At 32.4% G+C, this 15,424-nt stretch overlaps 1 protein-coding gene across 3 annotated transcripts in view; it reads right to left on the bottom strand.

Moving 5' to 3' along the window:
* The window catches only part of DCC (DCC netrin 1 receptor), a 1,370,610-nt gene that overhangs the window by 879,421 nt on the left and 475,765 nt on the right, over positions 1 to 15,424 (bottom strand). For all 3 annotated transcript variants that reach the window (XM_074279384.1, XM_074279385.1, XM_074279386.1), the window contains exon 2: positions 6,571 to 6,891. In XM_074279384.1, coding sequence (XP_074135485.1) covers positions 6,571 to 6,891 — 321 coding nt within the window. The remainder of the gene's footprint in view (positions 1 to 6,570; positions 6,892 to 15,424) is intronic.

The raw sequence follows: 15,424 nt of genomic DNA, 5'->3' as shown, positions 1-15,424 counted from the left end.
CTTTGAGACAAAAGTCCAATTCAGCCTTGGGGGAAAATGGATTCTGCTCTACCCCCAGATAATCTCTCCCTCTCAGAAATTCAAACAAAATATTAAAAACTCCAATCTCTATCTTGCCTCAGTATCTCCGGCATTACAATCATATCTGTTATTTCAGGCACCTTAGATTCTAGACAAACTAAACTACTCACCATTTTTTTTCATGAATACATTTCAAATCTTTGTTTCCCCTTATTTTTGTTGAAATTATTTCCAAAACCAAGAATGCTCTTTCTTTTGCTCAGACTCTCTAATTTTTACTTATCCTTCAAAATTCATAACAAGCATAAAATATGTTGTTCTCAAAGTCAGACATAATTTTACCTTTTTCTTAACTCCTATAGAACTGGAAAAATATCTTTTTAGCATGTTTTCTATATTTAGAAAAATGCTTTCCTCCTTTAAACTATAGTATCCATGAGGATAAACCTAGCTGGCATAGTGGATAGAATTCTGGAACTAGAATCAGGAAGGTCTGAGTTTAAATCTGGAAGCATGCAACTATTAGTTATATGGATATGGTCAAGTACCTTAACTTCTGTTTTATTTTGGTAAAAAGGAATAATTTATAAAATAGGAATAACAATACCACCTGTCTCCCAAGGTTGCTATGAGGATAAATTGAGATAGTTATTTATAAACAACTTTGCAGACCTCAAGGTATTATATAATTGCTAGCTATTAATAATGATGATCACTAAGATATTTTAATAATATGATAATTAACATTTATGTAGCATTTACTATGCTCCAGGTACTGTGCTAAGCACTATACATTTGTCTCCTGCATCATAAAGGATAGTGTCATGTCATATGAAAATAGGCATTGTATAAACATCTTATGAATGAATACATGAATGAGTAAAATATTCCAAACATATATTTCACTACCTAAAGAGACTTTTATGTTAATGGAAAAATAGAATCTGGAGAGTTGTAAGGAATTGAGGAGGTCATATAGCCTAACTCTTAACTAAACACAAATTCCCTTAAAACATCCTTTAAAAAGATTTATTCAGTGACAACTTAGAGTCTTCAGGGAAGAGGAAGCAACTATCTACTGAGATGTTCATTTGACATCATAGTTCTAAGAGGAAGGATGAAATTCCTTTTTTAGAGCCAAAATCTGTCTTTGTGTAACTTTTAATATTCTTGGCTCTGCCCACTTAGACCAAGTAAAACAAGTGTAACCCTACACTGATATGTGACTTATACTAAAGTTATTTTTTTTCAAAAGTATCATTCTCCCAACCTCATAGCCACTGCTCCCCCAAGTTTTCTTTATTGCAAACTAAACATCTCCAATTCCTTAAACAAAGCTTTATGTCATGTTATCACCATCACAATCATCCTTCTTTTTCTATCTTTCCAAAACTGGTACAATCAGAACTGACCAGATAACTACAGATAGTCTCTTCAAAGAACTTCACAGAAGAACTATTTATTCTGCCTTTCCTCACCTGCTGCTTCTCAAATGTAGCCTACACTTTACTTAGCTTTGTTGCTGTCCATCACATTCCTAAACTATACCGAGTTTATCCTCATTATACCTAATCTCTTTAGTTTACAAATAAGGAAGTAGGTTAAGTGATTGGCCTAGAATCATACAGTAATTAGATGATCTGGGACCTAAACTTTGGTTTCCTAACTTCAAATCCAATGTTAATTCTTCTGCACCTTCCTGAGTCTCCTAAGAGTGTGGTCCATGTGATACAGATCTCCCTATATCTCTAGAAGTGCTTCAAAGGTCAAATAGTACAAAAATATCATTTTCATCTTCATCATCATCCTTAATTTTTATTCTTAACTTTTTAGGATAGAGCACAGATATATACAGTTTTAGGAACAAGTCAGTAGTCTGTAAACATTCTTTCATATTTGCTATGTTTTGAAACAATATACAAGTGGATAGAAAAGAATGCATTTTGTTTCAGTAATTGAATGACAGTATTGAGAAGTAAATTCATCTTCTGTAGGCTCATTAAAGGCATTCTAAAAATAATTCCAGTAATAGGCAGGATGACAAGAATATAGGCCTCATCCTTTTACTACATGGATTTCTTCCATGAGGTCTTAATATTTTGAAAAATAATTTTTCTGTTCCATAAAATTTCATGATTCTATATATTTGGCACATTTTTAAAAAACCTTTTCTTAAATTTTATTTTAACATTATATATGAATAATTATAGGCAATATATCTGCCTATTATTCCAGTACAACTTATTCATTGAATTCTCAAAGGTATTTTAGGGTTTGTATTTGTAGGATGATGATGAGGAGGATGATAAAGGCAATGATTTTTTTTCCCTCCATTCATATCTGGCAAACACCATTGTATAGAACAAAGTATTACTGAATTGAATCCTATTCATTTTAATCATTAAAATACAGTTATAAGCTTCTATAATATTGCCTCTATACCATGTAAAATAAAAACAGAATTAAAAATCTGAATTTCTTATTTCAGGAGTGCAGTCTTTTATATGATTTATAAGGTTTTTTAATGTCAGACAGAAATAATTATCTGCTCTACTTATATATCAATGTGGGAAATAATCAAACGGTTTCACAGTGTTAAATTGTAAAGGCATTAATGGTTATTTTTGTCTTCTTTTAGCTTTGCTATATCAAATTTACTGTATTCTTTTGGTGACAGTAAATCACATTGATAGTTAGACACAAGGCAAATTTTTAGTAGTATTGACCCCGTAACACTGAACACTTGGTCCAACTCATCAAAGGTTGAATTTAGAAGTTTATGAATGGCCAATATAAAAATCAACAGATGTTGTCATACAAAATTAATGGGTGAAAAGTGAAAAAACATCTTTCAAAAATGTGTTATTCAGTATCATTTAGCACTACACAGTAAGCATTGTTTAGCTATGCTCATTTTTAAATGACTTAATTTAGTAAGATAATTTTGAATTTGTAAATATCCAGTGAACTATTTCAATTACAATTTGCTTTATAATCTGTTATACACTGATATATTTCCCGAATAACTTTCTTTACAACACCATGAAAACATCATAAAAAGTAACCTCTCTCCTATGAGGAAAGATCATGACATTTTTTTTAGCTATTGCTATGAATTCAAACAGACAAAAAGTCACTTTCTAGATGAGGAGACATTTTCATGGTCAGATTCAATGCATTTCTAATCAATTCAATTCCAGTGAAATGCCTTAGAAATTCAGAGTATTGGGGCCATGGAAATCTTGAAGAAAATGGGAAATGCCTCCTTCAGATCTTCTAATCCCAAATGTCCTTTTTAAAGTCATTTTATTTTATATCATATCATAGTATAAGAGTCCTTCTAACTTTTTTACTGTAGATAGATAGACAGACAGACAGATAGATAAATATATGGACATATCCATATATTTACACACAGGACAATAAAGTCCAATCAATTCCCATTGAGGAAAAAAGTACAATTACTACAAACATAACTTCATGTACAGTGACCTCAATTAGTTTGAATGACCAAACCTAAAGGTAAACAGAAAACTCTGGTTTTTGTTGTTGTTCAGTAAGTCACGCTGCCTCTCCCATTGTTTTAATTTTAATCAATACTGTGTAGTTTTGTTTAATGATTCTAAATTGTAGGTTACACGGGTTATCATTCATATATAGGTGTGCGTGTGTGTATATGTGTGTGTGCGTGTGTGTATATGTGTGTGTGTGTGTGTGTGTGAGAGAGAGATTTTACAAGCTCATGCTGTCTATGTTGGTACACTATCCAATTAAGAGGAATACTATTAGTAGGTAATCTGTTAAATTGGGACTTTGAATAAGATGTTACAGTTGGAGGCAGCTCTCTTGTTATCTTCATGGCTCTCATTTCCACTTCAGCCAAGTGCACTTTCATAAATAGTGAATGTCAGATTCTGAAGAGCTCTTCAGAAGTTCCTAGAAAATCATATGAAGAGTGCATGGAATGTTCTCTGCATAAAATATGTGGACTGATTAAGGACACATTTCACTTGCCACATTTATTTGATTAAAAATTAGAAAGTACAAGCAAAAAATAATTTTTAATGAAACTCTTAAAGCAGATTTTAGAGATTATTGTGTAATTTTTCAGACATTGGAGCAGTTTGTCCAGAGAAAATCTGGTATCATACATTAGTGGTGACTGATTTATTAACTACTAATGTCTTAAAATGAGATTATATTAAAGCTATAGTTTTTTTTTTTAATAAGGAAGATCTATGCCACCTCTCATCTCTCCATGGAAAGTAGTTTGAAAATCTTGACTTCTGTAGATATAACATTGATGAATGCTATATTGCCAAACAACATAGTGAGAGTCTAAACTGCTATGAACATCCCTATTGCCTCCAAATGATATAATCTAAGATGAGATTGTAACTCAGTGGCTGAATGCTTCACCCTCCCTTTGGATAGAATACTCTAGCCCAAACCTCCTTATTTTAATATCATGCAGGAATTCAATCTTTCTTCATTTCCTCTTTTGAAAGAGAAGCTCATAAAAAAAACCGAATCTTGATTACAGTAAGCATGAAATCATACCACCCCACATCAGGACATTCTTATGTGATATAAGATCCTGGTATGCTTTTTGATGCCAGCATTATACAGCTGCCCAAATTCATTCTGTTTAGCAGGAATATTCAGGTATCATGGATAACTGATAAATCTAAGAGATCAGGAAATTGGATGAAGTGGGAGTGGACAGATGCGATTGCAGATTCCTCACCCCTTTCTGTGCATTCCTGGGATGCTACTTGTGTATGTCACTTGGATAGGTCATCACTAACACTGACTTTCAGTCGTCCCTATAATTTCTGCTCATCAGTCAGGAGGAAGACATCCATCATTCAGAGAACAGCTGGACTGGAGTTTTGCTTTTCATTCCTACTCATCCCTAAATTTGCCCTTTAAACAAATGTTGTGGCCTTCCTGTTCTTCACTATTAATAATCCAAATGAGTGGAAGGTAAGGAGGTTGTTAAATGGTGTCGGGGAAGGAGAGAAGTGTTCTAGCACTTGTCTACAAATGAAATTACATTTAAAAGAATGTGAAGGAAGGAAAGAAAATGGCCACAGGGTCACATGCTGGCTTAGGGGAGTGTCAGGTGAAAGAGAACATACAGTCCCAGAAGGTGACTTATTATTTTATTATTCTAGGCAGCTTGGTAGTACAGGATATAGAACACAAGACTGGAAGTTCAAGAAGAACTAATTTCAAATCTGTTTAACTGATTTCAAATCTGTTTCAAGCTGACTCCATAGAGGTCACTTAACATCTCTGTCTCTGCTTTTTAACATATAAAATGATGACAATTATGGCATCCAACTCTCAGCTCTGCTATATGGATAATATATATATAATATGTACAAAACAGTTGGTAAAATTCAAGGTACTATATAAATGTCATTGATGTTAATGTTTAATTAATTAATTAAATTATGTTGTTATTGTTCTTGCTATTGTTGTTTTTAATATTAGCTAATAGAACCATCATTTCCTCTCCATATGATTATGTTCTAGAGGGATTGTCCTATTTTCAAACTGCCTCCTTCAGAAGGTCTAAATGTGGGAAAGGTTGAAATAAAAATAAAAAAAAATCTACTTTCAAAGCAATATTTGGTAGTTAAAAATCTGGATCTGGCCTGAGTTCTGAAGTCAAGAATTTTAATTCCCCACTGTCCTCTAGGATATGTTTATTAAGTAAGCTATTGTAGATAAGCCCAATTTAAAGCAACCACATGCCTAGTTATTTTCCTATTGCAAATGGTTCAGCTTGAATAATGAGAGCTAGAATATAAGGTTAGCTGAAGTTAGCCACTTATATCCCCAGACCCAATTCATTTTGTGTGTGTGTGTGTGTGAATCCAGTTAGTGGCTCTTTGTGTACCAGATAAAAATTAAGTCCAACTTCAGGCAAATACAACTTCATTATAGAAACACAGGCCAAAATCTGATTCATCTTCTTATTGGCCTGAAACTACAGTGCCCAATAGATATAATTATGGGTTGCCCTCTAACAACAAAAGGTGTGACAGAAATAAGAGCATATAGCAAATTCCAAGAATTTAATGCATTGTTGGCTGCATCTTATGTTACTGAGGAGCTTCCATATAAGAAAAAAAAAAAAAAGAAACCATCCTATCATCCAGATCTTTAGTCAAAATATTGCCCATCATTAAAATATTTGGAAGCATCATTCAAACTAGTGGAATTCTCTACCATTTCTCTGTAGATTGAGATTTCTGTAGGTATATCCATTACCACTATTATCTTAAAATAAGACTCGGTGACCTTACGCCAAAAGCTAATCCATCTGCAGAAAGTCAACATTTACAAAGCTGGGCTATACAAAATGAAACACATTCCTTTAAATCTTTCCTTCATTGTCAAATTCTATTTGTGATGGAACATAATGAACATGATAGGCTAAACATGTATTCTTTATTTTTCTCCACATTGTAAAAATACAAGAGTTTGGAGAATTTCTTCTTGAAGTTTCAAAAGCAAAGAAAGGAGCCAGTCACCTACCTGCTACTGAAACTTTAGCTGTTCGACTGACGATTGCCCCGTAATCTCCTAGTGATGCTTCACACTGGTACAGACCTTCATCTGGTTTATGGTGCCTGGAGTGGACTATATTTTGTATTAACAGGGAACCATTTGGGAGTTGCTGTTTCCGTTCATCCATTGCTAGGGCTAAGTGGGCACCATCCTTTTTCCACTTGATAACTGGAGATCCTTTGTCGGACTCTGCTGAACAGTTCAGAAGCACATTACCTCCTCGCATAGTGACAGCATCAGAAGGCTCTGACAGGAACCGGAGGGAGGTAAAACTCTTAATCTGGGAACCTAGGATAAGAAGAAGAGGGAAATCACTTTATTAATTCTGATATCAGAAAATACATGAAAAAATATAGAGCCTATATTTGGGCTTTTTTGAATCTCATAATGTATCTCATTTGGCACCTAATTGTCAATATGTCCCCAAATAATGTAATTTTTAAAAATGCTCTTACAAACAAGGGGAAAGTATCCATAGTTGATGTTAGTGTATCAAATAGAATATTTGAAAAAGATAATAAGAATACAGGATGTCAAGAATTAAAAGTACCTACATTTATAAATTATCTAAGAAACAAAATTGATAAAGAAAAATGATATTACACATGTAAATGTACACATGTGTACTTATTCAGTGAGTGATTTGCTATATAATGCCTCCACATCTTTACTGCCTTTTTAACTTTGGATAGATTTATCAGACCTCACTTGTTAATCTAAAAACAAAAGGGCCAGATTAAATAACTCAAACTCTGAGGGTTTTTTCCCAGCTCTTTTTCTTTTTATCTTAAGTGTTTGAGCTAATCTTTAGATTTCAAGTTTAATGTTCTTTGCAGTAGGCCAATCCATAATTGTGGTTATTGTTGTGTATGAGATTTGGAGGGATTCCTCAATTCCAATCTAAAACATACATTCGACTTTCCCCCCAGGATCTATAAATAGTTTAAGAAGAAACATTAACTCCAATAGAATGTTTTCTATAAAAGCAAATCAATTCTGATCCCTACTAACATCCAAACAAATATTGTGTATTTTAGACTGATGACATATCAGAAAAAGGAGAGAGGAAAGTTATAACCTGAATCTGTCAAGCTTTCTAAGTTAAATTGTTTTAATTATCCCTTTTTATTGATTGGTTGGACTTCAAATCCAACAAGTTACTATTGGCTTACTTTCTTCCATAAATTAAAAAAAAAAGTATAAGAATTCAAATGAAGAAATTATATAGATTTACACACAAAATGTATTATTCTTTCTAGGGTTACTGGTTTTGTTTTTGTTTTTTTTTTTTTTTTTCAGCAGGCCTGAAGGAAGGGATATCAAGAGGTTATGTGGTCCATTTAAATGCCTCATTCATGAATACTGCTTAAGTAGTGAAGATAAATAATTATCAATTCTCATTCTTATTGTATTGTTTTGTTTTTATTTTTGGAATAGAGTATCCATGATGGTTGTAGACTTTAGGTAGTCTTCATTATGTGTGCATATGTGAGTATATGCACGCATACACATAGACACATAGATATACATACACTCAATATTATAATCCAACTGATTTTTTCTTGCTTTCTCTCCTGTGTAACAATGAAGAACATGTAAGGATTTTTTTCCTTGCAAGAACTCTTTATTTCCTTGAACATAAATATTAAGTTATTCTATTGCTATTCATCTCCAAAGTAACTAATTTCAACTTTATTAGTCTTTCTTATTTTCTATAGCTAAAAATCCCACTCCTTGTTTTCAGCTTCCTGTTCATTTTGCCATAATCAAACTTAAAAATATCAAGAATAAAGTCAGATATAAAGTCAGATGGCATCCTAATTCCCTTTCTAGTTTAAAAAAAGTCTGCTACTCAATTCCCTATATTCTTTATTCACAAAATTATAAAACTTGAAAAACCCTTATGAACATCATGCATTTTGCTGTGCCCTTGCTTTTTTGGGTTTCCTTATCCTGGAAGTAATTTTCACTCACTGAAATTCTATTAACTTTAAAACTTAATCTGATGATTTTTATTCCAGAAAATTTCCCTAATCCCACTAGGAAAAATAATTTTTCTCTCGATTACCACAAATTTATACTATTTGTGTTTATATTTCTTCCTAAATATGACATTTTTTATTATAGTAACATTACACTTGTATACTTTCTCACCTCTGTGAAAACTGACTTCCCTCCACACTCCTATACACATGTACTTTTACTGTTGTATTTTTCCTTCCAGTTGTTTGGTATATAAAAAGTATTGTTACAAGGGTAATATTTTTGCATACACTAGTCATATTAATTTCCTACTCAAAAATCTACAATGTCTCCTTACTGACTATGGATTAAATTGGGTGGTCTTCAGGTTTACTTCATAATAAGCCTTATTCAGTTCTCTAAATCAAAGGTTTCAAAACAGTGGTTCACAAATCTTGCTTGAACTAAATTAAAAGATGATTGAGCAAAGTTCAATAAAATATAATACAAAATAAATAAAACTTATTTGTGATTTTTCTAATCATTATGTAGACTACAATAATATTTCTATTTGAGTTTAAATCTATTATTCTAGATTATTTCCAAAAAGAACAATTTCAAATCTCAATTATATATTCTGAACTTATCTGTCTTTATGATTTTTTTCTTTACATTATACTTTGTCCTAAACTGTCTTTCTTTCCTCATCTGATTTTTGAATTTCAACCCATCCTTTATAATCCCATCAAAATATTACTTTTTCTAATGTCTCCCTATTAATCACAATGACATTACCCTGCTCTAAACACACACATAAACACACACATAAAGTATTTTGTTTTGCACATTTTAACAAATTTATTTTATATGTATAATTTATTATAGTTTTAATGTGTCATATAAAGAATAAAGAATACAAAGTTCATGAGATCAGGGACTGTTTTTTTAAGATCCCAACTCAGCTGTCTGTAGCTAATATGTGGTTAATTGAAAGTTCAATGAATTATTAGTCTTTGTCAGTTCTACTTCAGATTGGAAAGACAAAATATAGCATATGATTGTTAATCCATTTTGTGTTCCTTAACAAGCCCTCTTCTTTCCATTGTATATATTTTTGTCTGTTAATTTTGTCCCTTTTATTTACAACTGTACTTTTCCCTCTGAATTTTATAATGCATTATATTTTATTATTATTTTTATCTAACTGGATGACAGGTCATGTTTTCCCATTCAACAAATAACCTAAGCCTGATGAAAATTGAAATTAATTATAAACCTAGAAAGCTTCTTTTTAATTCCCCTCATTGAAACCATTGATAAAGCTATTGAATAACACCACAACAGCAGTATGTACTATTGTAGATACTAGTATTCTACAATTGGAATTGGAAATATCATTTGGCTTTGTTTCAACTAATAACAGGATAATCTTCACCATGGTTTTCTTGTAGGAGCACCTGGCTTTAATCCTAGCCCTGACAAGGTGTCTTTGAGTAAGTAACTTAAGAACACCCTTAGTTTTTTCTTATGTAAAATAAAGGCATTAGATGACTGGATGACTCTAAGCTCCCTTCCAACTCCAAATATACATTATTACTAGCTTGTGAATAAGACTGACACATGGAGCACATTCAAAAGCTCTCATGAAATCCAAGCAGACTACATCATTTGTTTGTTCCCTAACCATATGGTCTCCTACTTTGTCATAGAAGGGAACCCAATGTAATGGATATTAAGGTCAGATTGTGCCAGTTATGAAAATTCAGAAAAAGGCTTAAGTTCTGAATTCTTTCTATATCAGTATAATTCACAGGAAAGGGTCCACAATTTCCATGAAAGTAATATTAAGAAGATAGAATTTATAACATAAGACTATGTGCCTATATTAACAAAGCATTTATTGCTTTTTTGTTCTCCCTGAGACCCATTTTTAGACCACAACTTTGGGTTGGACACCTTATTTATGTGACAGAATGCACAATACATTTTCACCCAGATGTTTATGACAGCATGTTAATGAGTCTATGTGCCTATTATCACAAGTAAATAATCCACTTAATCTGGAACAGGGAGGTTATGACAGTTTGCAGGGCTGGAAGTGTGGAACTTAGGGAAGTTAAATAAAGATTAACATTCCTTTAATACATTTCATTTACAATTGGAGCTATTTGTTCTCCTTTTAACAGCCACATTTAGATTATATAGCTTCAAGTAAATGGTACCTCATTGCCTAAGTAACCCCTATCAGTTCTGAAATGAGAGAAAGAAAAGAACTCCCACAATAAATTATGTTCATTCTGTGACAGATGAGAGGAAGAATGAACTCATGCAGGAGAAACCCTAAGTAAACACTGTGAAGAAGATAAACTCATCTTTTGTGCCTTTTCCTTAACACTAACTCCCAGGCATTCAATGTCCTCATGCTATTTAGGAGATCTAAAGTGGTATTCCACCAAGCAGAATAGCAACTAGAAATTCTGGGAACAATTTAATAAGAAACTTGAGTATAGAGAATAAGAAAGTAATGGCCTGTCCTCTGGAAAGTCCAAGTGCCAAAAGGAAACAAAAAGGGATGCAGAAATGAAGAAAAATATTAAAAATAAAATGTCAGCATTTCATTATTGCCTATACCCTCACTGTATGTCAATAGTTATAATCACTTAACCTCTTTGATCCCTAGTTTCCTCATCTCTAAAATGAGCAAGCTGGCCTAAATAAAGTCCAAAATCTTTTTCTCTTTTAAATCAATTATTGAGAGTATAAAGTATTTGGGAATCCATCTATCAAAGAATAGTCAGGAATTATATGAGAAAAATTACAAAACACTTGCCACAAAAATAAAGTCAGATTTAAATAATTGGAAAGACATTCAGTGCTCTTGGATAGGCCGAGTGAATATAATAAAGATGACAATACTCCCCAAACTAATCTATTTATTTAGTGCTATACCAATCAGACTCCCAAGAAACTATTTTAATGACCTAGAAAAAATAACAACAAAATTCATATGGAAGAATAAAAGGTCGAGAATTGTAAGGGAACTAATGAAAAAAAAGTCAGAGGAAGGTGGTCTAAGTGTACCTGATCTAAAGCTATATTATATAGCAGCAGTCACCAAAACCATTTGGTACTGGCTAAGAAATAGAACGGTAGACCAGTGGAACAGATTAGATACAAAGGACAAAAAAGGGTACATCTATAGCAATCTAATCTTTGACAACCCCAAAGATACCAACATTAGGGACAAAAATTCATTATTCGGAAGAAACTGTTGGGAAAACTGGAAATTAGTATGGCAGAAATTAGATATGGACCCACACTTAACACCATATACCAAGATAAGATCAAAATGGGTCCATGATTTAGGCATAAAGAATGAGATCATAAATAGATTAGAGGAACAGAGAATAGTCTACCTCTCAGACCTGTGGAGGAGGAAGGAATTTATGACCAGAGGAGAACTAGAGATCATTATTGATCACAAAATAGAAGATTTTGATTACATCAAACTAAAAAGTTTCTGTACAAACAATACTAATGCAAGCAAGATTAGAAGGGAAGTAACAAATTGGGAAAATATTTTTAAAAAGAAAGGTTCTGACAAAGGTCTCATTTCCAAAATATATAGAGAACTGACCCTGATTTATAGGAAACCAAACCATTCTCCAATTGATAAATGGTCAAGTGATATGAACAGACAATTCTCAGATGATGAAATTGAAACTATTTCCACTCATATGAAAGTGTTCCAAATCACTACTGATCAGAGAAATGCAAATTAAGACAACTCTGAGATACCACTACACACCTGTCAGATTGGCTAAAATGACAGGAACAAATAATGATGAATGTTGGAGGGGATGTGGGAAAATTGGGACACTGATACATGATTGGTGGAGTTGTGAAAGAATCCAGCCATTCTGGAGAGCAATTTGGAACTATGCCCAAAAAGTTGTCAAACTGTGCATACCCTTTGACCCAGCATTGCTGCTATTGGGATTATATCCCAAAGAAATACTAAAGAGTGGAAAGGGACCTGTATGTGCCAAAATGTTTGTGGCAGCTCTTTTTGTTGTAGCTAGAAACTGGAAGTTGAATGGATGTCCATCAATTGGATTATGGTTGGGTAAATTGTGGTATATGAAGGTTATGGAATATTATTGCTCTGTAAGAAATGACCAGCAGGAGGAATACAGAGAGGCTTGGAGAGACTTAAATCAACTGTTGCTGAGTGAAATGAGCAGAACCAGAAGATCACTATACACTTCAACAACGATACTGTATGAGGATGTATTCTGATGGAAGTGGAAATCTTCAACATAAAGAAGATCCAACTCACTTCCAGTTGATCAATGATGGACAGAAATAACTATACCCAGAGAAGGAACACTGGGAAGTGAATGTAAATTGTTAGCACTACTGTCTATCTACCCAGGTTACTTATACCTTCGGAAGCTAATAATTAATGTGCAACAAGAAAAAGGTATTTACACACATATATTGTATCTAGGTTATATTGTAACACATGTAAAATGTATGGGATTACCTGCCATCGGGGGGAGGGAGTGGAGGGAGGGAGGGGATAATTTGGAAAAATGAATAAAAAAAATAAATCAATTATTGATTTGGACATCACAAATAATTGTAAAATAATTGTAAAATTAAGAGTGAAAGAAAAATAGGACTTTTAGGAATACTTTTAAGATAATTCACATATAAGGGATTACGTTGTTCAGCAAAGGATTGAATAGCTTTCAGAATTTGTACATTGAAAAATGAATTTGAAAGTTTCACTATGGAACACTAGGAGAGTGGTTCTTCTGAGTTAAAAATCAGACTTTGTGTACTGATTCTAGAAAAATAATTCTCCTTCAACTACCATATTGTTTTGCCCATCAGTTTTGTTTCTGAGGCTACAAATCTTTTTTTTTTTTTTTTTAATCAGACTTTCAGCACTGGACAGCTCTTAAATTGTTAGACTTAAAGTAAGAAAAGTCCCAGCTAAAGTAAGATATTCTATATTTTGGGGAAGGAATTATTTAATTACCTAACTTAAGTGCAAATTATGGGACATCAAGCTTCAAATTAATGAAAAATAGCATCTCTGATAGGGAAAATTTCAGCAGGTTTCTCATAGGCTGAAAAACTGCAAAATTAGGAACATAGATCTTGTCACTTAGTTTACCTTCCTGAAATATAAAGATTTCATTTAAAAGTCATTGTAAAAGACATTAAATTTCCTTGATGGCCTGAAGAAATCACTGAGTATTTCAGAACATTGCCTGTAAATGTAAAGTCTGATTGACATTGATATAGTGAGTAATGGGAATGGTAGGAATATACATTATTATTATTTCATTTTTTTTTATTTTTAACCTCATTGGTTTTTAGCAAAAAGAAAATTATTTCCTTCTTGGCTAGATTTCTAACGAGGACTGAAGAAGGAGATTAAACTGTGAGGTGAATGTGGAGGAGATATATCTTTGTTTTGAGTTTTCTCTGTAAATAAGTTTCTATGATAATACCTCAAAGCATTGGTTTCTTCCAAATTTATGTTAATAAAGCACCTGGAGATAGAGGGGAAAATATCTTTTATGTGTTCCAGTAATTCATTTGGAAGATCAAAATAAAAAGAAAAATGTTTCTACCAGTCAGAGTCCCCTGGTATTTGCCCATTTTATCTACTTCTTGCTTTCAAAGTATACTTTGTCACAGAGACAAGTATTAAGATGTTTTTTTATAAAGTACAAATTTTTATCTAAGATTTCAAGCTAAATTACAGCCATTCCATATGGCTCCAAGAATCCCTGTCCAATCCCCAAAATGTAAAATACTTTTGAAATCAGAGTAAATCAGAATAAGAAATGAAAGATTTAAAAAGAAAAGCTCAGAAGCAACAACATAGAGGTACAAAATGGGGCCTGGAAAATGCTGTATAAATACTTTAAGATTTTACTATACATAATTCTATATCTTTCAAGAAACAAATTACAAATATCATTGTGGATTAGATAATTGAAGAGAATAATGCCAGTACTTTCCCTCCTCTCCTCCCTCAACTTCACCATCCCCAAACCATTATAGACATTGGAAATCTCAGTTATGGTAGCAATTTCTCTTCAAGTGAAGATCAGAATAGCATTCCATACATAACTATACACACACACACACATACATACATATTTAAAATTCAGAAGAATTCTGTGAATAGGAGAACTTGACCTACATATACTTGAGCAAAGGTTTAATGATGGTGATTGAATTTAACCAAAAAGGGGAAAAAAAAATTGGTAGCATCTTTAGACTATTCAGTGTAGTTGTTGATAAAGATATTCATGGCATGTACATTAGAAAGGGCAAGAGAGCTATTAAAGTGGTTCCCATTGTATAGTTCACAAATGTCTTAGAATTTTATGATGATCATATGAGGAATTCACATTCAAATATATTTAATTATACCTTAAGCAATAAATAATTGTCCAATTATATTATAAGTGTATATATGTATATAGTTCCTCTTTAACAAAGAGCATATATATATATATTATAAGTATTGTAAATTTGTACATTTTAATTTGAAGCTTTTGAGAGAACAGATAATAATTTAGTTATTGTAAGCAAATAATGGCTAAATATAGAAGAGCATTATGAATAGTATATTATCACTTTGGGGTGTCACAGCATATTATTCACAAAAAAATAAGAATAATGGATAGAGTATAATTCTATCATTTCACAGGTTAAAAATAGCCCAGAGAAGAGAAATTTCCAAAGCCAGGAAGATAACAAAGATAGCAAAACTTGTCAAAATTCTAATCAAGTCTTCTGATTCCAATTCTAGGTTTTCTCCACTATACTT

Source organism: Sminthopsis crassicaudata, chromosome 1, assembly GCF_048593235.1.
Source record: "Sminthopsis crassicaudata isolate SCR6 chromosome 1, ASM4859323v1, whole genome shotgun sequence".
Taxonomy (NCBI): Eukaryota; Metazoa; Chordata; class Mammalia; order Dasyuromorphia; family Dasyuridae; genus Sminthopsis; species Sminthopsis crassicaudata.
The sequence above is the reverse complement of the archived record's forward strand: the minus strand, read 5'-3'. Positions and strand labels throughout refer to the sequence as shown.